At 34.1% G+C, this 26,405-nt stretch overlaps 3 protein-coding genes across 3 annotated transcripts; 1 reads left to right on the top strand and 2 right to left on the bottom strand.

Annotated features, from left to right (window-relative positions):
* The first annotated feature begins 3,980 nt into the window (after window positions 1–3,980).
* Window positions 3,981–7,796, top strand: LOC133176605 (uncharacterized). The gene is made up of 5 exons (XM_061311715.1): window positions 3,981–4,506; window positions 4,593–4,785; window positions 5,593–5,797; window positions 7,360–7,458; window positions 7,606–7,796. Exons 1-5 carry the CDS (start codon window positions 3,981–3,983, stop codon window positions 7,774–7,776), a joined length of 1,194 nt encoding a protein of 397 aa, XP_061167699.1. The 3' UTR covers window positions 7,777–7,796.
* LOC133176580 (uncharacterized) lies at window positions 7,719–9,553 on the bottom strand. The gene is made up of 2 exons (XM_061311692.1): window positions 9,146–9,553; window positions 7,719–8,924 (listed from the first exon to the last, which is right to left on the bottom strand). Exons 1-2 carry the CDS (start codon window positions 9,160–9,162, stop codon window positions 7,868–7,870), a joined length of 1,074 nt encoding a protein of 357 aa, XP_061167676.1. The 5' UTR covers window positions 9,163–9,553; the 3' UTR covers window positions 7,719–7,867.
* Window positions 9,554–12,144: 2,591 nt separating this feature from the next.
* Window positions 12,145–16,825, bottom strand: LOC133176577 (amidase-like). The gene is made up of 11 exons (XM_061311688.1): window positions 16,732–16,825; window positions 16,125–16,232; window positions 15,840–15,954; window positions 15,278–15,450; window positions 14,980–15,119; window positions 14,592–14,792; window positions 14,396–14,470; window positions 13,627–13,783; window positions 13,407–13,469; window positions 12,860–13,147; window positions 12,145–12,527 (listed from the first exon to the last, which is right to left on the bottom strand). Exons 1-11 carry the CDS (start codon window positions 16,751–16,753, stop codon window positions 12,331–12,333), a joined length of 1,539 nt encoding a protein of 512 aa, XP_061167672.1. The 5' UTR covers window positions 16,754–16,825; the 3' UTR covers window positions 12,145–12,330.
* Between the last annotated feature and the right edge of the window lie 9,580 nt (window positions 16,826–26,405).

Below are 26,405 nucleotides of genomic sequence, written 5' to 3'. Positions count from 1 at the left end.
TTTGGAGCACTTTCTAAAATTAATTCACAATCACAAACAGCCATCTTCAATTTGAAACACTCGTGAACACGGAATGAATTATTAAAAATTATCACCAGAACATTTTAGCTATCAGTGTTGCACATTAATGAGAGGAATATCAGCGACATTTTCAAGTGTTCAAAATTATTTAAAAATATACATTTTCCAGCAAATGTATAGCTACATTTATTGTCTAAATTTGGTTGGAAACTCGTCGATCACCCCCCCCCCCCACCTCCAATGAATTGCGATTTATACGCAAACCTACCTCTTATAGACTCCTATAAGGCGATGGAGAACGAAAATATTTTTAGATGTTCTTTTTTTTTTTCGCTTCTTTCTTTTTTTATTAGGTTTGAGAAATACATTACTGTTTGGACTAAATATCTGTTATTTAATTTATATATATATATATATATATATATATATATATATATATATATATATATATATATATATATATATATATATATATATATATATATATATATATATATATATATATATATATATATATATAATTTCAAAAACAAAATGAAGAACCGGTACAGTTTTGCTGGGTGTATTAAAAATAAAAATCCAAAAAATCACAAAATATTTTCTGCAAGCGCTTTCGCCATGTTAGGCTCTTCAGGCAGTTATACAAATGTCAGGTAGGTTACCTGGTAACGTCCAAAAGCAAAAGTTCATTGTGACGTCATAATAGATCAAGGTAGCGTAAAGTTGCCGTATTAGATAATGTACAAATATTGCATTAACTTGAACACATAATAAGCATAAAATCTTACAATATGTTATATAATAATGTATCATTTTCGATTAAGCTTTGGTTTAAAGAGTTTGATAAAGTAGTCCTCTTTTGCCAAACGTAGATTTTCATTTTCATTGGGAAGTTTATAAAAAGGGAAAATCTTAAGGTATGTCACTTGTCAGCCTTTTAGAAAAGTTCAGTCAGAACCTCTTACTTAAAAACTATTTAATACAATTCAATCTTTATAACATATTTAAATTAAACAATGTAAAATGTTCAACATTCAATTAAAAATCTGCTCAAAAATTCATGAAGAAGTAAGATTTATAAGGGACTATTTCTTGTGGTGGAAGGATATTTAGCAGAAAATTCTGCAAATCTACACATTTATTGAATTTAATATCTTGGAACTTTAGCCTCACATACTTTTACTCAGAGAATATATTCCGTTATAATATGCCTGGAATATTAAATATAGGTCTCAATTTATATTTTTATAACAAAATTTACACCTTCGCTCAACAAACTTTGCCAAGAAATGAAGATATATTAACGAAGATAAGATAAAATTTACACAGTTTTTTGCCAGAAAATCGCATATTTTGATCAATATTTCAAAATTTACATCACTGACCCTAACTTTTTCTTTCATTACTTTAAACTACTCGATACTTTTGACCGATCAGCACTTAAGTCGTAAAAAGTTTGATACAAGAAAATATTCTATTGCCTATTTAGATTAAAATACCCCAAATATGAGACTTTTTTAGTGCAAAGAGGTCACACAATAATTTACGCGCATTAATTTGTGTGATTTGTTGAATGCTAAATATTATTCAAACTATTTTACGTAAAATAAGTTATGTTTATTGCCATGGTTACATCTGATAAAATATGATAACGGTTAAAGTGATTTACCAAAAATTTACAATTTAAGTGCAAAAAGGTCAACTTAATTGTACCGTAGCTCAGTTAGATGCACACTGACCCCCCATTTTCTCTGCGATTTTGAGTCATACTATATGATTACTTATCCAAAATATACTTCTCAAAAAATCCTTGATATAACAAATTTCACGAGTGACATACCTTAATTAAATATTCCTTTGCCGCATTTTGCAAAATGTTCACAACATGGTGTATTACGCACACTAGGGTCTTTAATTTGTTGCTTGTGTACAATCGGAAAATATGAAAAGTTTAATACAACCAAATGATATTATCAATAGTCGACGACAGGCACCCAATCTTAAAAAATTGTTAACCAAGGCCCGTTTTACTACACAGGAGGAAATTCCAACCATTAAAAAATGCGGAGATCCAAGATGCGGAACGTGTACATATTTAGAAGAGGGAAATAGAATCCAACTTAAATCAGGAATGGAAATAAGAACCAATTCACCAATGAACTGTAAATCCGAAAACGTTATCTACTGTGCAATCTGTCCGACATGCAAAGAATTCTATATTGGACAAACGGGGAAACTAAATGCCCGGGTTCGTGTACACAAGCAACAAATTAAAGACCCTAGTGTGCGTAATACACCATGTTGTGAACATTTTGCAAAATGCGGCAAAGGAATATTTAAGATTTTCCCTTTTTATAAACTTCCCAATGAAAATGAAAATCTACGTTTGGCAAAAGAGGACTACTTTATCAAACTCTTTAAACCAAAGCTTAATCGAAAATGATACATTATTATATAACATATTGTAAGATTTTATGCTTATTATGTGTTCAAGTTAATGCAATATTTGTACATTATCTAATACGGCAACTTTACGCTACCTTGATCTATTATGACGTCACAATGAACTTTTGCTTTTGGACGTTACCAGGTAACCTACCTGACATTTGTATAACTGCCTGAAGAGCCTAACATGGCGAAAGCGCTTGCAGAAAATATTTTGTGATTTTTTGGATTTTTATTTATATATATATATATATATATATATATATATATATATATATATATATATATATATATATATATATATATATATATATATATATATATATATATTAAAAGAAACGGAGAATCTCGAACCTTCAAATGTTTCCCCGTCTGGTTTGAAAAGGCGGATACAAGTTTTATTTTAAATTAAGTGAATATGTATCGAAGAACTGTGCTCGCCCCAGCGCGGTTGCACTGTCAACATAATACTTCTTCCAATACAACAGGCAATTTAAATTCAAAATAATTCTGATGAATTTCAAACATTGCTTAGCGCTTCCCAGTACTTTCAGTACTTTGATTAAAGATTGTCCCCAGTTCTTACGTTAACATTCCCATGTAAAACGTAAATCAGTTACTGTAACCCTATTCTTCCTATCTCCTGGGCCATGATTTGAACTTATTAGAATCTACATTACCTGAATACTAGTACATGTAGACTTGAATATTCAAAATATTACTTAATTGGTCCTGTTGTTTTTGAGATGTATTTCTACATTTTCCAACTAAAACATACCCCCCCCCCCATTTATTGTGACCCACCTTATCTTGTAGGGCGGTGATATGAACCGACTTGAATTTTCACATGTCAGGAAACTTTCACATACCCGGTACTAAGTTTCATCTTTTCTGGCCCAAGTGAGCTAAACTTGAAGAATTCAGTTATCATAGTTTCATTAATTTGTGGGAAAACACACACACACACACACACACTCACACACACACACACACACACCCTCACTCACACACGCACTTGTATCAAGTTTGATTCAGAGACTGTGAAGTAGAAATGTAAATATATAAGTCATGGTTTTCTATAATGTTACTATGGTGAAGATAACTTAGATCATAGACCTAAAGCAACTATGCTGAGATGAAGCACGGAATGTTAGTTACTATTAAGCTTTTGCAGTAAAGCTTTACAGGATCAATATGGTAAGCAATTATATAATTTGATTGTAGAATGAAACAAATTATTACTATTAAAGTATATTAATTCTCGTTTAAGTTTATTTGGTCTTTTTAAAAAGAAATATTACCGATAGTCGATTATTTCTTAAAATTCTTCTGAGGTTAAATTTACGGACAATGGTCATATAATCTTCAAATTATACATGCACAGAGAAAATATCTCCGAACGTGAGAATGTTATCTTTTATAGGAAAACATCTGCACATCTACAGATATATTTGTCCCTCAAACAAAAACCTTAAAAGTTACTCTGTTTCTTTTTGATTGTCCGAATACGAGCTATGGGGACGATCATTTTAATTCTTTTATTATGTGGACTTAATAATGCACAATTTACTTATCCTTCAACTGCAGAGCAATGCGCGTCCAGACTGGCTTGTTCGCTGAACTACAGTAAAATATTCGATTCCAAAATCAACGAACTGACTTATCGCCATAACTTAGATCTGTACACACTTCGCAACTATCTTAATGGAAAGCTACTACCTCTTCAACATGAAACGGAAGTACTAAAATTGAATACCTCGGCCATGTTAGAAAGTTTTGGGCGGGAAATTTCAAACACTCACTCCATGTTGAGTCAAGATCGGGAATTCATGAGCAATCTTTCTCAAGGATTCAACGCGCTGGGTAAATCTCTTCATGGCGAGATAGGCGTTCGTATGGATGATGTCCATCGTCTGGTATTAGAGGTCAAGGACGTCCAGCATACACTAACCCTCCTACAGACGCAGATTAATGATTTAAAGGGAAGTAACATGACTGGGCAGACACCAAAAATTGTACAACCAGCACAACATTGCCCAGGTATTGTCGTGCTTTATCAATTTCAAGAAATCTGCTTGCATAATTATTGTTTTTCGTAAATTCTGACGGATTATTTTTTTTGTTAGCCGATAATGCCACAATAGATGAGATGATTGAGCTAAGAAAAAATAACACTTTCTTGGAGAGGGTGTACAAGTTTGCCACGGCTTCCTTACGGAATTTGACGTCTGTCGTGGCAGCCCGAGACAGAAAGATCTTAGCATTACAACAAGAGTTACAATCACTACGAATCCAATCCTCCAAACCTTTGATATCCAGGTATCAAAATAATTAAGTCAAAACAGCTCTTTCTGTCGAATGATTAAAGTAACTTATACAATATCTAGGTCATAAGTTTTTGTTTAATAAGATACTAACCACCAACATGGCGAAAATTCGTTTACGAAGACAAAACAAAAAGGTATTAAAAGTGTAATAAAATGTTTAATTTCCAGAGACACTTACTAAAGTCACAATTCCATGCAAGATAGATGATCGTAACCATGTTAATGATTACTTTAGCTGTCAAATGGATCTTTTTTCTCTCTCTCTTTTTTCTATATCTTTTAAAATACCTTTTATTATGGAACTATAGAACAAGGAACAAATCAGCTACATTTTATTTTACATATACAGTAACATATACAAATCCTGCGTCTTAAATTTCTACATGAACAATTCACCATTGTACATGTACATCAAAATTGTTACTCAGTCGGTAGAGCGTTCGCTCCGTAATCGGAAGGCCGTGAGTTCGAATCTCGGCCGCGACTGACCTAAGTCGATAAAAAATAGGTAGCAGCTGTTCATTCGCCATGCGCTCGGCATTTTGAAGTGATAGTTGCGGGTCCTTCGGATGAGACCTTAAAAACCGAGGCCCCGTGTCACGACAGGCGTTTGCACGATAAAGATCCCTCACTGCTCAATGGCTCTGAGTGCCGAGTTAAGGTCAAAATTTGAAACCCTTTATCAGTACATGGTGACGTCTCTATATGAGTGAAAAATTCTCGAATGGGACGTAAAACAACATACAATCAATCAAAATTGTTACTCAATATTTCATGTCGTCTTATCATTTTAAATAAGCACCTGTGACACCCCTCTTGGAATGGCAAATGGAACAATATCCGACTCAGCCATCACTGCCAGCGAGTCTCACGTAAACTACAGCCCCGCTGGAGCACGCATCAACAGCAAGACTGGGTGGTATACAAATGACAAGTCAGTGTCACATGACTGGATCCAAGTGGATTTAGGAGAGAAAAAATACGTCACAAAACTAGCCACTCAGGTACGGATTTGTAATTCATAACTTCTTTGGATCAGCTAGTCTTTGTATTTAGTTAGTTCACCAAGTTCAAGGCACCATTACACTGATGAACTTATTATTTACATGGATACAAATTAATTAAAACCACCAGATACTAGTATACCCAATATTTGAATTGCTTGCAGACTGTAAAATATAAAGAATCTCTTAATATTCTCAGACAATCTTCTATATGTATATATGTACTCTGTATATGGAAAAAAAGTGAAGATAAAAGAAAAAAGTGATTGATCTCAAAAACCTACAAACAATACAAATCTAAGGAAAGGGAATAAAACACGAACCCGTTGAAATTCAGGTAGGATCAGGTGCTAGGGAGCAAATATCCCCCGTTGACAAGTCACACCCGTCGTTAGCCGTAAAAACGGAAAAATCAGTAGTCAAATTAAGTATAAAAGCAATGGCTTAACAATCCCTGTAACATAAACTTATTTTTCAGTAGCCTGCGTCTGTTTAAAAATTAATGGTCTTGAATATCGAATCAGGGAGAAATAAACACCAAATGCACGTGGCAGCGGGATATTACTATATCAATAAGGAAAGTTGACGATGGAAAATCTGAATTTATCTCGTTTATCTTGCAGTTTAGTTTTAGATGGTCCTTATCGTCGTAGTCTGTAAAACATCCAAATATGAAACAGATATGACAGACTCTGTGATGTCTTTTATTTCGAGTTTATTGGGATATATCAACTCGACATATGAATGGAAATAAATATTGTTAAATATGAAACGTCGTCGATATATATAAGCGTACTTTTATCCACAGGGTCATAATTTCGCAGAATCACAATTTCTGTTCAATCTGTGGTCGGGAAACTACGCCAAACTACGCTGATATCTTGAATTATCATTCTTTGTCTTAAATGTACTTTAAGTATGCTATGGCAAATTGTTGAAAATTGGTAACCGCGTACATAACGTAAATTAAAACCACGCGGAAAAATGTTACTTCTACAGTATCTGAATATCTATTTATAGCTACAGCAAGTGATTTCTTCTCGTGTACGCGTTTTTTAATAAATTCTGCATCATAGGAATATAAAAATAAGTCGCCTAATAAAGGAGCCGATATAATATGCTCAGCAGAATTCCAACAGATTGTTGGAAGATCTTACCCCAGGACCATAACAAGAATACAGTCTTAAGGCAAAATTTCAAAACAATTTAACTTTTGAAATGATTCTGATAATCAAACAAAATTTTCATGGGATTTTGGTATTTGAATATTACACAACATTCAGTTTCTTAAATACCTCTGTAAAATGGTATCAAGATTCTTCGCATAAATATTTTGACTTAAAGAAATCTATTCTGAAGTTTATGGTTTTGAAGACTGGTTTCTAAAGAGAGCATAAAACTCCAGCATCCTTTATTTTCAACCACGGAGTACTTGTGTATAGAAGAATTTTACAAAGTAATTTTGTAGATGACCAATCACCATTTCCAAATTCCATTTTTATTCAAGGAGCAGTTTATATATGATAACAAAAAGCCTTGTTTTTAATCTAATTTTTAATCAGGGAGCCCCATGCTGTGATGTCCGCGTGACAAACTACACCATACAGTACTCCTCCGATGGTGTTAAATGGAGGGACCTCCAAGAAAACTGCCAGAAAAAGGTATACCGCTATGGATTGTACCGTTTGGATGACTGATATATATCATTTTAACTCACGAGGACGTTTCAATTGTTTTACTCATTAGATAATACTGGACAATTTTCCATTTCTCTCTTACTCTTCCCTCTTTCTAATTTTTTTTCACAGTACTTTGATGGTAATACGGACCAGACTTCCATTAAACTTCAAAACATTGACCCACCTCTTCTAGCGCAACATATTAGATTAAATGTGGTAGACTTCAACAGGAAATCCAACAATGCAAACAACTATGTGGGCATGCGCTTTGAGATGTACGGATGTTCTTTCAGGTCTTAGCATTTATTAAAAGAATAACTGCAAAAGGTTCTTCGATTGTTTTGTTTACCTAATAATTAAGAAATTATTTTTAGAGAAATCTTTAATCAATCTACGAATGGAAAACGTTTACAAAAGGTAAACCGTACACACTGTATCCCATGTCCGCCGCCATTTTTGCCAACCCCTCCGTTTCGATATGCCTCTTGTACAAAGTCTCTGGAAAACGAAGCCTATTCCTGTGACAATCCGCTTTTACCAGTAAGCTACAACCACCAACGCCATCTATAGGAACAGCACGTTTTCCCTCACCTCGTAAATGAGGGAGATATATTTTCAAAGATGGGCCGTATCCCTCTACGACAAGTTGGTTTTTTGGAAATCTCTCTTGTTTCTGCAAAGATTCAACCGTTTCCCTCCAGGTATTTTTGTCGTAAATGCGCAGGCGCCCACTTCTGTCTTTGAACAGACAAGAGGCTGAAACAACGTCCTTATTTGCGTGAAGCATTTGTTGAATTAAATCCGGAGGAACAATTTTTATGTCTGAATCTAACCAAAGAACGTAATCTTCGTCCTTCAGAGCTGCTTCTAGAAGCATATTTCTTGCTTTTGCTAGATGACTTCTCCTTTGAAGTTGTTTTGCATATGAATGTTCATTTAACCAACTATCCCTTACCTGACCAGTGATGTTGAAATGGTGAACATCTACTCGGCGGATGCCAAGGGCCTTTAACTGCTCTGCGACTATGAGTGCTTTGGAGAATGTTTTATCTTGGCTACCGTCCTCACCAAAGGAAACAGACAGCAAGTGTCTTGGGTAATCTAAACTTTTGATAAGGTTCAAGTATCTCTCCATATCATCTTCACTGTTATGAATTGGGGTGAGAATCAATATAAGAAAACCTTGGCACAATGTCTTATTAAGCAATGTGAAATGCTGCATAATCTCCACTGACAAGGGTTCCAACGAGTCATTTTGGAGTGAATGTTTTGGTACGTTTGGTAAATTCCATCTCAAATTATCAGCCGTCTCATTATAAAAACATAATCTCCTATTGGGTACTGACTTCTGTTTTGTGCTCCAGTTCTTTTTACCAAGCAACAGATAAAAATACACATATAAGCCCATCCACACTGCGATTACCAATAGAGGCACTGCTGAGGGTCTTCTGTAAAACAGATAGGAAACTGATTGCAAAATTAGAGAGAAATTCTTTTCAGAAATGCAGGTAATAAGCTTTATTCAAAATGCATACTAATTTAAAATGACCGAGAAAAGCTATGAAGCTATGATGGACTTCAAAATCTTTGTCTATAATGCAGGTAACAACGCTAAAAAAATAACAGTGATTTTGAAATATGAAAAAAAAAATAATCAAGGTTAACTTACCGGATGCTCATAGTCATAGTAACATTTCTGTACTTCAGTTCAATGACCACGTAAACAAATAAGTGAGGGAATAAAAATCACGAGGTTTAAAGATAGATAACGATTAGTATTTATTAAAGCACATACACGTTTCAGATGCATTTATCGGTCTTTTTCTTTTGGACAAAGGTATTGCAATTCGCATGCATATAACGGTTCAATTGAAACACATCATCCACAATTTTATCAAAATGTTGTTGTTTTAAAGTTTCCCAAGGACATGAGTCAGATAATTTTTACCAAGATATTTAACCCAATAAAAACTTAATGTCTGTTTATCCCTACAAATTCATAACTCCGTGAAACAGATCATTCACTGTACATTAAAAAGAATATTCACAACCATTCGAGATTGTGCAGTCATGTTATAATCCATTATTCTCCAAAGCATTCAGATTTAGAGCATGTTTACTTTTTGCTACTTTCAAAACGAAGATTGCTTTAACACATTAGGAGGTGAGAAGAAAAAGAAGTTATTCAACGTTCATTCTGAAATTCATGAAGTCTGAAGAGCTACCTGTTTACCTTTCAAAAATCACAGATTAAATTGATAGTAACTTTTAAATTCACAGCACGGTTCAGAGCCCCTAGTTATTATGGAATAGATGAAGGTTAACCGTCCTCCTGTCAAAAGCCCCAAATAAATGTTTGCCACATCAATGATATCTGCTTTTTCATGCTTTTTCATTTTATTTGAGAAAAATATAGACTTTGTATTGAAACCGTACCGTGTTCTTTGTACAATTTCAAAACTACAATGTTACAGTAATATTAGTATTGCACTATTGTTACACAATTCATTAAATAAAATACCCACAAAAAAGCTAATTGTTGCATTTTTTCATGAAAAGTTTCTGAATTGATATTTCTTTACTATAAAAAATTGAATTTGAAAAAATAATATGCATATGCTACATGTATATACATGTACGAAATGTGTTTGCATTCTGAAAATTTTACATCAAATCTACATGTAGCATCCTATGAATCAGTGGTAGTTTGTTTCCAAGTATTTGATATCGAAGCATTTTTAGCTCACCTGAGCTGAAAGCTCAAGTGAGCTTTTCTGATCACCAGTTGTCCGTCGTCCGTCCGTCTGTAAACTTTTCACATTTTCAACTTCTTCTCAAGAACCACCGGGCCAATTTTAACCAAACTTGGTACAAAGTATCCTTGGGTAAAGGGGGGTTTAAATTGTTAAAATTAAGGGCCAAGGTCTCTTAAAAGGGGAGATAATCAAGAAAAGACAAAAAATAGGGTATGGTCATTAAAAAATCTTCTTCTAAGGAACCACTGGGCTCAAAACAGCTGAAACTTATGTGGAAGCATCCTGGGGTAGTGTAGATTCTAAATTGTAAAAATCATGACCCCCGGGGGTAGGGCGGGGCCACAATAGGGAATCCAAGTTTTACATTGAAATATATAGGGAAAATCTATAAAAATCTTCTTCTCAAGAACCACTGGGCCAGAAAAGCTGAAACTTAAGTGGAAGCATCCTGGGGAAGTGTAGATTCTAAATTGTTCAGATCATTACCCCCGGGGGTAGGGCGGGGCCACAATAAGGAATCAAAGTTTTACATTAAAATATATAAGAAAAATCTTTAAAAATCTTCTTCTCAAGAACCACTGGGCCAGATCGAAAAGCTGAAACTTATGTAGAAGCATCCTGGGGTAGTGTAGATTTTAAATTGTTCAAATCATGACCCAAGGGGGTAGGGCGGGGCCACAATAAGGAATCCAAGTTTTACATTGGAATATATATAAGAAAAATCTTGAAAAATCTTCTTCTCAAGAACCACTGGACCAGAATAGCTGAAACTTATGTGGAAGCATCCTGGGGTAGTGTAGATTCTAAATTGTAAAAATCATGACCCCCGGGGGTAGGGCGGGGCCACAATAGGGAATCTAAGTTTTACATTGAAATATATTGGGAAAATCTTTAAAAATCTTCTTCTCAAGAGCCACTGGGCCAGAAAAGCTGAAACTTATGTGGAAGAACCCTGGGGTAGCGTAGATTCTAAATTGTTCAAATCATGATCCCGGAGGTAGGGCGGGGCCACAGTAGGTATTACAAGGGGGAAATCTGGTAAAGAACGGCACATCCAAAGTTACTCAGGTGAGCGATGTGGCCCATGGGCCTCTTGTTATGTAAGCTTCTGCAATGATATCCTCCATCCAAGATTTGACAACGTGAGATCTGAAGATACTAATATAGGCCTCAACCTACCATAGGCTTTCAACCTGGCAAGAATGGCAAATGCAACAACAAGAATCCTAATAGTACAAATATCATTTCTGCTTGAACTTTCAGAAAGGCGTGATTTTCTCGGCTATACATAATTAGCGTCTCTCAAATAGTGACCTAGATTCTCATTGGTTGCCAGATTAGCTCATCAATACTGAAATTTACACAGTTTTTCATTCACAGGTAAATTACACATGGAATAAAAATGCTTCAGACGTCATAGAGTGACGCAAGGAACCAATTACATCGTTTCTTACAGTAAAGAGGTGTGGCTTAGTTGTTATCAACAATCTAAAGTTGCTAATGTTATTAATTTCTTTACCAATGAGAATCTAGGTCACCATTTGAGAGACGCTAATTATGTATCGCCGAGATTGTCACGCCTTACTGAAAGTTCAAGCAGAAATGATATTTGTACTAAATACACCTGCAACGTAAGAAAAGATACTCAACATTTTGAAACAAAGTTTGAAAATAAATGTCACACTTAAGTAAGAGACTCCCATTTGAGAAATTTTGTGTCAGATCAAATTAATGAAACTTCTTCATGATGGCCAATCAAAAGTGAACCGATATTTTGCTGCAACTGTAAATAAATCAATAAACAAGAAAGTGTGACAAGTGAAACAAACATAAAGGAAAGGAAGCAATAATATATGGAATATATGGTATATTTACAACAAAATACGACTAAGATTAAAGGGGATATCTTATTATAAGAATCCCCATGCTGTATTTAGAGATTAGAAAATCGAATTATTAATGAATAAGAAATGATCTTTTTAAAAAGAAAACTATATACATGTACTGATATTCAATATATTGTAGTGAATGATAACAACGAAAAGAATATACTAATCCAGCTTTTTCGTATTCAATCCTCGTCAAACTAAACTATGAACTAAGATGTCCGATCTCGAATTTTCTCGTATGCTCTCGCGACCTGTAAAACAGTACTTTCCTCAAACATTCTACCCACAATCATCATTCCACAAGGTAGTCCTTCAATGAAGCCTGCGTTTATGGTGAGAGCGGGGTGGCCTGTGGCATTGAATGGGGCTGTATTTTTCTTTATCAATTTTTGACGTTTCAGGGTTTCTAAAAGAAATATTCATAAATTCAAAAGTTTCTTCTTACCGATATGGAAGAGTTTGGCAAATGCATAGTTTTATTATGCTGTAAATAAATTCCAGTTGACAAAGTATTAAAATAAACCTGTATTATTATATGTAACGTAATTCTCTAGTGGTTATCAGCTTAATAACTGTATGTACTCTTAAAGATGTCTTGGAATTTGTAAATAAGTGTTTAGTTCACATTATCGGCACATACACCCTCCCTCGCACAAACACATCTCTCTCTCTCTCTCCAGTAAATGACTAAATGTAACATTTTGAATTAATGTCTATTAAATAATTCCGTCTATTAACCTTCAATTGATGTGTCTGTTGTAGGGAGTTTAGATGGCATCCCTGGCAATGTAGGCATTATCATGACGTCATAATCCTTCAGAATTCTGTTATATTCCATCGTCAAATATTGGACCAAGTTCTGACCCTTAGCGTAAAATTTGTTTTGATACTCTTTCTGTATATACTCTGAAAAGAGCATGATGATTTTAACAGGTAGTGGACAATCAAAGGGACGGAGATTAAAAGCACCTGCCAGCTTTTCTTGTAATGGGAGGTCGTAGGCTCCTTTCCAACCATATCCATGACCTTACAAATGATCAAAACAACCATTCGCGAATTATACAAGATGGCTTTTGGGAACATCATCGTTTAAACGTTTATTCTTTCTTTAATCAAATCATCTGAAGAAGGAAAAGTATGTAAAATACAGCAACGACTGAACAAAACATCTTTTTCTTGATGTTTCTTTTAAATTGTTAATATAAATGCAAGACTTGAATTAGTATTCATTAACACCATAATAATTTTTTAAAAGAAAAACTTATACGCATGCAAATATAAATACCATTTCCTTTCACCATAGTTTGGTATGTTCCCTCAAAGGCAACTGGTGTCCAGATGGCTAAACCTTTACAAATCATACATGTACATGCATTGATAATATTCAAAAGAACTCAGGGGAGTAAATGCCCCAAAATCAAATGTTAAATACTGATGAACAAAATCAATGTTTCAATAATCGAAATGTTAAAAGAATTATGAATAAGTATAAAACCGAATTTCACCATCGTTATGGATTGGGAGAGACACCTCGTACACTTCTGCACCAGCTTCCCTGAGTTTATAGGCAGCATCCCTCACGATAGTTGCCAAATTTTCTTCTACTTCTTCGAAACCTTCCCTGAGAAGAGCTACCTTCTTACCATTTACTCCATCATTGCACTATAATAAACAATTTCAGATACAGTGTCGAGACTTTTTTCGTTATCTGCTAATGAATCTACAAATTGCAAAGTTTTCGTAATTATTTCGCGTCGCGTTATTTTAATGTATCTCTTGATTTGAGATTTCTCTTATATATTTTCACATCATTACGATTATCACGAGTTCATTCAAATCATAATTTTCATTGTCGACGGAAGTTACCGTTTTCACAGGTAGCATATATAAATGAAAACGCGTGATTTTCATACTCATATCCTTAAATTAGCTGGTATGGGATTTAACTTTTCAAAACGTTTTGAAAGTTTACAACACTTTATTTTACGAGTTCAGGGTATATGTTGAGTAATATACCTCCATATTGGACAAGATTCAAATTCGTTGTTTTCCTGCCTCCTATTTTGGTTGAACACTTATATCTGATTGATATAATTATAAAGACCTGATTTTTTTTTCATTTTTGCAAAACACCAAAGCCTGCTTCGATGCCATAGCATAAAAATTATGTTTAATATTCAAATTTGTCATATGTTTCTCACATGTATAGTAAAATATTCAAATTTAAGGCTCATACAAATATAAAGGCCAGATAAAACAGTGCAATACACTTACCAACTTTGAATAGGGATGAGTCGGTATGTTTGGGAATTGTCTTGGATCGTTGCCATTGTCATACCCAGCAGTCACCTGAAAGTCAGAGCTGTCATGCCATCATAATAAGAAAGCTGGTGTTGCAAACAATAGATGTAGAAAAGCTGTTATGGAAATATATCATCTATTAATTATTCAAATAATTAAGACAGGAAACCTGTAAAAGAGTAGCACAGTCCTCTACGGTCCTAGCCATCGGTCCAGTGTGATCCAGAGTGATTTCTATCGGCATTATCCCAGTATAGGGAACCAACCCGTGGGTCGGCTTAAGTCCCACAATGCCGCACCAACTGGACGGTATACGAATGGATCCACCCTGATCCCCACCAATTGCCATATCAACAACATTTCTGGCAACCTATAAAGAAAAAAGGAGGAAAGTGTCATCTGGATTTGAGTCAACCTCTAAAATACACCAAATTGGGGGTCTCTTGGCGTATGTGCAACTGACGAATACTTCTAGCCAGCGTACGAGACATAGGCTGCATATGTAGACATTGCATGTTTATAGCATAAATTAAGTGGGAACGGAATCATTAATTTACTAGAGAAGCACATCCTGAGCTAGATCCTCCTGTTGTTCTGGTAGGATCATAAGGGTTTTTAACAGGTCCTAAGGGCGATGTAGAGCCATAGCCAGAAAAACACAAGTCCTCACAAATAGCCTTTCCAGTAATTCTTCCTCCTGGAATAAATGGAAAAAAATATGTAAATCAACTACATGTATAAGTTCTTTTATAGTGTCATGAGATATATTTAAATATATCTCAATCTCTCCCTCCTTCCCTCCCCTCTTTCTCTCTCTCTCTCTCTCTCTGCTACTAATATCAGCACTACTACTACCTGCATCCAGTATTCTTGTAACAATCGTGGCATCTCTATCTGGTACGAATCCTTCAAGTATTTTACTTCCATTCATCATAGGAACTCCGGCCACACACACGTTGTCTTTGATTGCAATTGTCTTTCCCGCCAATAATCCATTATCAGCTCCTATTATGTCACACTTGTAATACCTGAGAAAAAGAAATGCAATATTTACTGTGACATAGTTAGATTTCGTGGTGGCTAAGTTTTCGTGGGTACCTCTTATCCACGAATTAATATCCTAAACGAATTAATAAATTTAGCGTTACAGTTATATTTTCTTTGTAGACCTGTGTAAGAGAATAAACAAAAGTACGTCCCCGCGAACCTGTAAATTTTAAGCAATCCTCGAAAATTGGCCCCTACAAATTTTAATGATTACACAGTTTATTGAAGATAACATACTTTTTAAATAAAAAATACTGGTTTTGCTTTAAAAATTGAAATAATCCATTGTATATATGTAACATATTCCGGTTTCTAAAGCTTAGGACATTACAGTCCTGAATTTCTGGAAACATTCATAAAAAAAAATCACCAAGAATCATCCTTTGTTTCCCTGTTTCCGGGTGTCCTTGGGTATTTGACGGTAGGAGTTGGTGGTATGAGTTCAAACACTCTTTGATAAGCTTTGCAAATATCTCCACAGAATTCTACAAATTACAATATTTTTACTTAGCTCTATGAAACTCTATTTTTTTTTACCTTTGAAAATTTATGTTAAAAAAACTTCCGTATTAATATTTCCGATAAAAAAAAGGATGCACTTTTTTAATGCTCAAGTTGTTTATGAAAATCGGAAAATGAATGTGCTTTTTCATACCGTATGTTGCTTTGGATTCTTCTGGCGTTAGTTTAAGTCTCAGTTTCTCTGAAATTGACTTGATGTCTTCCTCAGATAATCTGACAATCGCGGGACTTTTTGTAAATTCTGCAAGACATACATTTTGCGCAGAGTCACATTTCAAATTTCTCAAATTGGAATAAAATTTTATTAATTTTAATGATTGTTTTTACTTTGTATGCATACTAATTGCTGAAGATACGTGTAAAACAATACAATTTCTTGATGTCAGTGGCTCACAATGATACAGCGAGTAACTGATATACAAACTTTCTATAGTAAAATCACTTCGAACGATCGGGATTTTTTTAAATTCCATAACCAAATCAAAATGTCTTCTAATTATGCTATAAATTGTTTAAGGTGGTGATGTACTAAAAGTAACCTAAACCTTCAAAATGAATACCTCTTATACTATTACTAAAAATTGTACATAAAGCAGCTAAAAAGTTGCGTAGAGTGCTTTGTCTTATAAAACGCATACTTGCTATCTAGAAAAAAGTGCATTTACATGTAACATTGTGTATGTAAAAAGACTGAAATTTCAAGAACTGTCGTTAAACTGAAATAAATATATATAACTTACCCATTTCATCTGAGTCTGACATTTAATATCGATTTTAAAAAGAAAAATGGAAAATAGTCTTTTTGCTGACAAATCTCTGTAAACTTCTGATAATCAACACTCGAGTAGAATGGAATCTTCGAAGTCATGGAGTGGATTCTTCATATCATGATAAAAACATAGTTTTCATCATGATGTCCTAGTAAAATATTATGCACGGCACTCTAAGTGATTCTATGCACGAATGCAATCGGTGGAAATTTTGCCCAACCTAGCTGGGTTTTTTGTGCTTCAGTTTTGCGATTGTTAAAAGCCCCCTTTATCATTTGAGGGATATTTTTTCTGTCATATTGTCATATTCAGCAGCGCTGGGGTCAATTTTTTGACTCGCAATGTCAGATAACATTTAAATCTGTCAAACAAACGAATTTAGTTAATCCTTCAATGATGTGTATTGCATCATTGTCAAGTGTTGGTTCATATATGTCTGTTGATTACAATGCAAAAGATTCAATTATTATATATATTAATTATATTCAAATTTATGATTGATATCATAGTATTGTATTATATTTTTATTGACAGAGAGGAAAAAGAAATAATATTGAGATTATTAACAAAGATAGAGTTAGGATTTTTCTAGGATTTGGTGCTGGAGAGACGGTCAGATTTCAAAGGCAGGGGACTCTGTGTTTGTTTTTTAGCATATTCTCGGAATATTCTCTGTGTCTTGGTTATGTGAAAATCCCCGCAAACTACACGTTAAAAAAGATCACAGTATTAAGTGTAAGTATGCTGAAATGATAAATATTTTCAAATTTCTAGTGTTCAAATCGCCTTAGTGCAAGGTGTGGAATGGGAACCATAGTCTGATGTGAAACAGGAACTCGATCTAGACTATCAACTGGATAAAAAAAAATTGCAATGTGCATCGTTATCTTTGATGGTCAGAGTAAATTCTCTATAGTGTCAATTTCCTTCAGTATCGCACGATTACACGAACATTTCAATCATCTTAAACCAACTTCACTTCTCTACAACTCCCTAAACCTCACTACATTCCACAAAATACACGAAGCCAGACTGGGTTACAACAATCCTTTTTGTGCTGCAAGATACATTCCACAAAATACACGAAGCCATGCAGACTGGGTTACAACAATCCTTTTTGTGCTGCAAGATAATCGTGTTTAAAAAAAAAGGTACGACCATACAATCGCACGTCACTACTTGACTATTCAGATAGCAGATTATGTTTTTTTTTAAATATTCAAATTATAAATTGCACTCCTTCAAACGAAAGATGAGTGTAAAACAAAGAGAGAGAGAGAGAGAGAGAGAGACTCAAATGACAGAATTATAAAATTTAACACAAAAACGCCTTCTCAGTAAAATGTCTTTAGTTCTGGTACTCATTTAGTATCACGGAAAACAATATATCTGAACATATTTTAGTTTTATTTAGGCATACTCACTCGAGCACTAACGGTCACCTCAGTCACTCTCGCTATCTTATGTTGAAAAATATGAAGCTGTTATGGAAATTCTAGTCCTTGTTGTTTGTTCACATATTCAAAATCATCCATTCATTCCCTCTGTATTAGAGGATCGAATGGGACGTTTAACAACATACAATCAATCAATCTGTATTAGAGGAGTAATGATGAAGGAACAAAATCCTTCGAACAAAATTATGTTGTTTCATTTGCATTACGAAAAACACTTTCCTTCAATCAGTATAATGCAGGGAGTCTTGCTAATTACTAATTTAATCTGTAATTATCCTAATTTTGTCCTTTCGTGCCCATAGAGTAGCTAATTTTTTTCTCTTTCTTTATGAAAAACGAGATAACATTATAAATCTCTATAATTTTATCCTTATACTCCGTTTGTTTATTTGTGCGAAGGGTGTCGAACATTATGCGTCTATTGTTTGCTTGAATGTTTGTTTTTTTAAAAAAAGCATCTATTTAGTTACTAATATTTGAGAAAGGAAAACAAAAGGATTCTAAATCAGGGTTTCCTCTATACCAAAGAATTTTTTTTCATAATTATTTAATGAAAACTGTTATTTTAAGATTTATTGCACATGTAACTTCGAGTTCCATGACCTTTAAAAATAGAGACTAAAAAACGATAAATTTTAAGAATATTTCATCTATATTAAGAGGATCAATGAAAAAAAAAAAAACCTTGGAATCAAACCATCATATAACATATTCCTAGCGTTCTCTTTTCTGTTGAAATCAAGGGCGAGATAGTACACTACATCAACATTTTAAATATTTATCCTGCAAACTCAGATTTAAAAATATTAGAAACTGTCTTCTTCTTTCAAATCAAACTGCAATGGGTCACAATATTTATCCACAATGGTGTCATCAACAATGTTACATACTTGACCTAGTTCATTTAGCTGTATGATTTTAAGATGCATAATAGATAAAGGTGCTTGACAGTATTTTGGGTATTTTAAATCGACCTATCTAAAGCTAACCCCGATTTTCTTCTGTATTATCCTACCATGAGTTTGTAAATAATTGGAATTCTGGGTTATCACAATTTTTTATCTGTCGTCGTGACATTGCTTGAAATTCACTGCGTAAATACTAAAAACTAGCGGTTAAAACGACTGTACATTAAGCGCATACCTTATTATAACGAAGCCATTCTTGTCATCTTCGTCCGTAAATTCCCGTCAATTTGCATATTTTTAATTGACAACATGATTTAACTTGAAAGTATAAAAATCTTTATGTTATTAAAATAACCTTATTTCGATAAAAAGAAATATTATACATCTATAGTTACGCCAAACAAGATAAATCATAAAATATATAATTCGGGCTCGGTGAATACTGTACTCCTCAGGTGTCTAAATCATCGTATTGACCTCAAAAAACAGCAATAACTGTTTTATTATATGATTATCTATTTTTGGTCCAATGTAGAATAAATAATTCCTTGTATTGACCTGGAAATAATTCCTTATATTGACCTGGAAGGTCACGTGCAGGTCAACATAACGTAGTATTTTTCTAACATTTTTGGATCTCAGCCAGTCAGTGAGATGGGAATTATTCAATCATATAATAACAACATTTATCTATTAAATGATATCAACATATATCTACTAAATGATTGTTTTACCGTTCAGTATGTACTCTATCACATTAAATGTATTCAATTTAATATATGAAATATCAATTTTTAATCAAACAATCGACATCCGCATGTTTTTAAATTTATAAAACAGATAAAAATTATATACGTTTTACATTGGGTAGCTTTATTCTTGAAGTTTGTTGTTCTCCAATACTATGTATTTTATTTAAAATTTAAAAATATTCTGTCGGAATTCCAATTTGTACTAATTGCACCCCGTTATTAGCAGACCTATTTTTGTGTATTCACAAAGCAGAACGTGAAGCAGAATTTACTTTTAACAAGACGTATTTCTTGACGATTATTTCAGTTATAGCTATTACCATAGAGGAAGTCAGTAAAGTTATTTCCAACCTAAAAAACGGAAAGAGCCCAGGAATTGATCAAATTTATAATGAAGTTCTCAAGAATAACTCTGTTACTAAAGTGCTACATGTGTTATTTATGTTCTGTTTTGAAACTGGTAGAGTCCCTTCTATTTGGAGGAAAGCTTTAATACGTCCGATTCCAAAAAGCGCTACAATTTATACAAGAATACCTTTGAACTACAGAGAAATCAGCTTATTATCAGTCGTTACGAAATGCTACAGTTCAGTCTTAAACAACAGAATACAGCAATACCTAGAAGATAATGGAATACTCTCCGACACACAGAACGGATTCCGTCGAAACAGATCCTGTGAAGACCACATATTTTCCCTTACTAACCTAATACAAGATCGTAAATCTACCTTGAAATTCGTTACATTCATTGATCTTCAAAAAGCGTTTGATTTTGTGAACAGAGATCTTTTACAGTATAAACTTCAGTTAGATGGAGTCAATGGTCCAATATATAATGCTATTTCCAGTTTATATTCTGAAACATTCTCTTGTGTATGTGAAAATGACTTTCGCACAAATTGGTTTGAATGTCCTAACGGTGTACGTCAAGGAGACAACTTATCACCCACCCTATTCTCCCTTTTCATTAACGATCTAGCAACAGAAATTTCACAACTGAATACGGGAATTTCTATTGGTGATCAAAAGATAAGTCTTTTATTATATGCTGACGATATTGCCATTCTCAGTGAAAATGAATCAGATATGCAAAAATGTCTTGATACTCTTAACAACTGGTGTAAACGGTGGAGATTAAATGTGAATTGTGCCAAATCAAATGTCATGCACTTTAGAAAACGCCACATTCCTCAAAGTCAATGCAAGTTTAAAATAGGAGAAGAAGAATTACAGTATGTTAATCAATACCGATATCTTGGTATAATCTTTCACGAGAAATGGATTTCAATATAGCGGCAGAAACTCTTGGTAAAGCAGGAGGGAGAGCATTGGGGTCAATGATTTCAAAAATTCATGATTATAAAGATGTCGGATTTAATACCTACGAAAAGCTTTTTCAATTTTGTGTACTTCCTATATTAGATTATTGTTCCGGGGTTTGGGGATTCAAAACATATCATTCTTTAGAAGTTGTACAAAATCGTGCTATTCGATATTTTTTAGGACTACATAGATACGCACCCGCAATCGCATTAGACAGTGAAGTTGGCTGGATAACACCGACGCACAGGCGCTGGATCAACATGATTAGAAGATGGAACTGATTAATTGAAATGGACGATGACAGACTCACCAAAAAAGTTTTCCTCTGGAGTTATCAAAATAATGGAACATGGTGTTCACAAATGAAAGAAATTCTATATAAATTAGATATGAACACTCATTTTGATTTCCTCCGTACATGTGATATAAATCAAGCCAAATGTAAATTATTTAAGCTTTGCGAAGAAGAATGGAAATTGAAAATATTGTCGTTACCTAAATTGAGAACATTTGTGACTTTTAAAAATAATTTCGAAATGGAACCTTACATAACGATGAACATGAACAAACAAGAACGCTCCATAATGGCTCAGTTTAGATGTGGTATCCTTCCGCTACGAATAGAAACAGGCCGATTTAGAAATGAACCACCACAAGAACGTTATTGTGTTTTATGTAAAGACGGATCGGTAGAAGATGAAAAACATTTCTTATTTCATTGTAAAATCTATGAAAATATCAGAGAAACTTTTTTCACAATGTTAATTTAAACAGAAATGTAGATCTAGTTGAAAATTTAAACACTTTAATGAAAACTCATCAAAGACAAACTGCCAAATTTTTAAATTTATGCTTTTCAAAAAAACAAAAATATTTATACCAATCAAATTGATGCAATGCGCGCTATCCTTATTGAAAATGGAAATACTGTACATATATTAAAGTGACATATAGGTCCAATGGGCCGGGTGTAATGTATACACGTTTATATTGTATCTATTTGTTGTTTGAAAAACCATACACATGTCACTATAATAAATATTTACTTACTTACTTACTTACCTACTTACTTATAGCACTGCCAACTCACAAGCAAATTATTTTAATGCTTGATAACAGATAATAACATGCAAATGTAAGACTCTTTATTGAACAGAAAGCAAAAAATACTAGCTAATTCAGAAAATTTGTGTCCCCCGCTTAGGGAAAAAAGAAGAGCATGCACAGTTCGGGGGGAGGGGGGGGGTCGGACCTACCTGGATTTGTACAATTATTAAATGTATACATGCATTTTGAAGCAAATAAAAAGGCCAATATGGATATAAAGATTTGATTGCTTATTCTTTAATATGTGTATAGAAGATTCTTTTTATATAGAATATTTATCACACTGTGATAATGATTTTATGGGTTTGTACAAGCAAGACGTCATAACTTTTTCATTTCACTTGCTGAATACTATCAATTATTAAATCCAAAAAAAAAAAAAAAAATTATAAGGTTCGTCCGGTATTTGAACCCGGCACCTCTCACATGCTAAGCGAGAATCATACCCCTAGACCACGGAGGCACTTGCATACACAGCAAATTTAACGCAAACAGTAGGTCACATATAATGTTTATATTCACGTTCGATATTATCAAAATTTTACACAATACATGGTGTCTAATTTACATGTAGTCTTTACTAAACAGCTCTAATAGAAATAATAAGAATATAAAGTCCGCCGACAACCTGTATTATACGTAATAACTCTCCACATGCCCCTGTGCTAAAAATAGTGTCAAGCGACTTTTAAAACAATAAATGATTTTTAAAAAAAACGGGGCGTGGCACTTTGAGAGGGGCGATAGAGGCTCTAGGGAGTTATGGTATAAAATTTCATTGAAAAAGCTCAAAAGCTTCTTGAGATATCGCCCGGAAACGAAAGTGGTACACAAAGACGGAATGTATGAATTTACGACCTTGAACTTTGACCTTTTGACCTCAAAATCAATAGGAGTCTTCCTTAGGCCACAGGGAGTTATGTAAAATTTCATTGCAAAAGCCAAAAGGATTCTCGAGATATCGGGCGGAAAAGAAAGTGTTAAAACAGACAGAATTTATTACCTTGACCTTTGACCTCAAAATCAATAGGGTTCTTCTTTAGGCCATATGGAGCTGCTGTGCAAAATTTCATTGCGAAAGCTCAAAGGGTTCTCGAGATATCGCGCGGAAACGAAAGTGTTACAGACAGACAGAAATACAGACGGACGGACGGACAGACAAACCAAAATTAATATCCCCAACTTTCATTGAAATCGGGGGACAAAAAACTGATACATGATAAGAAAACACTTGCTAAAGCCTTCAATTGGACCTTTAGATACTGAGTATATCGACGACGTATTATCAATTAAGTTATAGTTACACTATAGATATTAATTGGTTAGCTGTAAATACACTCACAGTTTTTCATTCACGAGGGGCGGAGCCCCGAGTGAATAAAAACTGTGAGTGTATTTACAGCTAACCAATTAATATCTATTGTGTAAGTTACTTGTACCAGAGGACCAATGAGAGAAAAGCGAGTTGATAATTAGCACCGCCTACTACGAGGTGTCAAGCCACGGTCCGGAGTCTGTATAAATAGCTGTCTCCATCTGCAAGGATCATACTTTACTGCGGCACTGCTACTACAAGTTGTTGATAAAAAAATCGGTATTGGTACGTGTGAAGATATTGTACCTTTGAAATGTTGAAGACGCAGAAAACATGATTTTTGTCAGGTACAGGTATAGGGGTAGCGATTGTAGGCTTTTATGTTCAAGCCGTCAACTCTGAAAGAAAAGTTATCTTTCTAGATCGTTTTTTTTTTAAAGGGGGGATGGATATGGGAAACATCGGCATTGAACTTTTTCTTTATGGCAATCGGCGTACAGAAAAAAATGAAATGATTTGTGACATTTGAATGAAAGTTTGAAATGGTATTGGAAGTAAAAAAAAATGCGGGGACTTCTGATGTGAAATTGCTGTATGTTTTTGGAGACGGGAAAGAAAATGACGAGAATTCGAGATAGGACGTATCATTTACTGATTAAGGATACGCGGAGAAAACATACAGAACCATTTATGAAGCGGACACCGACAAGCTAAATAATGTTAGTATTTTTGAAATTTAAAATGTTGACTTAATTCATTCATCAGCCATTGCCTTGGTCTTGAAATTGACATCATTCATTCATTAGTCAAGGTCTTGACACAGTATGGCTTGATGCCAAAAGGTGGGCGTGACTTAAAAAAAAAAAAACTGTGATTCTTCTGGCAAATACACCACAGCAACATGAAAGCAAAATCTAAATTTACCGCCAGTCCTATGGTACAATAATATGTAGATACTATCATTCATATGTCGATTCGATATGTCTCAGTGAAGTTGAGTGAACTGGAAATAAAAGATATCACAGAGTCTGAACCCTCTTTTCTAATTTGTATATTTTACTAGAAAAACACGGTACTAGTAACCTAACAAAAATAAAACAACTTTATGATAAAGATGATGACTTTTGTATCGTCAACTTCCCTTTTTATGTAAGAATATACCTTTATCACCTGCATATGGAGTTTATGTCTCTCTAGTAAAATGGAAAACTGATATCACATTAATAGATTCTTCATCAAAGTTATCAATCATGAGCAGTTAATTCAATATGCAAGAGCAAGCTCTACGTATGAACAATTTCTAAAAGGAGGCAAGCTTTTAACAAACAAGTTGATGAAACACGGATATCAAATCGTTTAAATTAATCGTTTCGAAGGTTCTATGGTAGATACAATGACCTTGTTAGCAAATACAATCTGTCATTAAGTTGAATGTTGTCTGACGTTTTTCATACTAATTGTTAGGCCATTATTTTACATACTGAATTGTCTACGGATTTTTCTGTTTGCCCGATAACGACAAGGAGTTCAAGCTAGGCGGGTGTGACCGGTCAACAAGGGATCTACCTACTCCTTCCTGGCACCTGATATTCCACCTCTGATTTTAGAGGTCTGTGCTTGCTCTTCTTACGCTTTGTATTGCATGTTTAAAATGATTTCTGAGCTTGAATACTGTTCGCTATCTCCATATATAATATATTAGGTTTTTCTCATACGGAATGTTAAATTGAAACACACTTAAAATGATGATTGCCTGTTGTAAATATTTCGATGACTATTAAGTTCACATCTCTATTTAAGTCGCCCGAGTGGCACAATGGTTTGATAATTTGCTTTAGAATCGCGGAGTAAGGAATTATTCTTACGTTGCGGATTCGAATCCTCTACGGGACGGAGACTGGTTCTTCCGATAAGACCGTATAAACCGAGGTGTGGAAGTAGGTGCGAAAAAGATCCCTCAAATGCTCAGAGTGCAAGTCTAAATTTGCAGCCCGCCACCGGCAATTGCATGGTGGCGTCTCGATGAGCGATGTGAGTGAAACAATTCTCGAAAGGGACGTTATACCAACAAAAATTTCTAATTAAAACACGTTTATAATGTAATCAATAAACTTATCGAGGATCGGATTCAAATTTCAATTTTATTTTGAAAATAAATAATTCAAACAATGAATGATAAATTCCTTATTCAAGCAATTTCCATTTTCCAAAGAAATACTGTCTTTTTTAATTTTTTTCTTTTCATATCTTAAAGATTTACTCGATGAGTACTTCTTTGTAAAGCAACTTTCTCTTTGCTTCTAGGAACAAAAATAACTATTTATCGTCCATGTTCATAGTAATAGTAATTTGTTTGAGAAGCTATGCTTAGTGATCAAATCGGTGAAGTGGGAAATATTTTTATTTTAGCGTGACCACCCTCTGTAAAACACCCTTATAAGGACAGGCTTTGCAAATAATACAGGTGAAGTGATAATCTATCAGGTAGTTAATGCGGTTAGCGTAAAAGACGTCTATTTGTAGTTAAATGATATATAATGAAATATATGGATATAACGAATATTATTCAAGCTCAAGAGTCTATTTGCAGAGTCCCCTGCCAATCGGTCACACAGGTCGTGTGCTCCTTGTCATGATTGAAAAAAACGGAAAAATTCGTTGACAATTCAGTGTGTAAATGATGGCCTAACAATTAGTATGAAAAGCGTTAGTCAGCAATTGACTTGATGAAAGATTGTATTTGCTGACAAGGTCATTGTATCGAATATAGAACTTAGTAAAT

Source organism: Saccostrea echinata, unplaced genomic scaffold (assembly GCF_033153115.1).
Source record: "Saccostrea echinata isolate AGI-Se365-2 ecotype Australia unplaced genomic scaffold, CSIRO_AGI_Sech_v1 ptg000077l, whole genome shotgun sequence".
Lineage (NCBI taxonomy): Eukaryota > Metazoa > Mollusca > Bivalvia > Ostreida > Ostreidae > Saccostrea > Saccostrea echinata.
Note: the sequence above shows the minus strand (reverse complement) of the source record. Positions and strands in the feature narration are given on the sequence as shown.

Bases quoted from the DNA above. Each gene is read 5' to 3' on its own strand.
- LOC133176605 (XM_061311715.1), top strand. From the start codon at position 3,981: ATGGGGACGATCATTTTAATTCTTTTATTATGTGGACTTAATAATGCA. The intron at 4,507-4,592 runs GTATTGTCGTGC...TTTTTTTGTTAG, and splicing joins ACCAGCACAACATTGCCCAG to CCGATAATGCCACAATAGAT. The intron at 4,786-5,592 runs GTATCAAAATAA...ATTTTAAATAAG, and splicing joins TCCAAACCTTTGATATCCAG to CACCTGTGACACCCCTCTTG.
- LOC133176577 (XM_061311688.1), bottom strand. From the start codon at position 16,753: ATGTCAGACTCAGATGAAATGG. The intron at 15,120-15,277 runs GTAGTAGTAGTG...CATTTATTCCAG, and splicing joins TACAAGAATACTGGATGCAG to GAGGAAGAATTACTGGAAAG. The intron at 14,793-14,979 runs GTAAATTAATGA...TTTTCTTTATAG, and splicing joins GCTCAGGATGTGCTTCTCTA to GTTGCCAGAAATGTTGTTGA.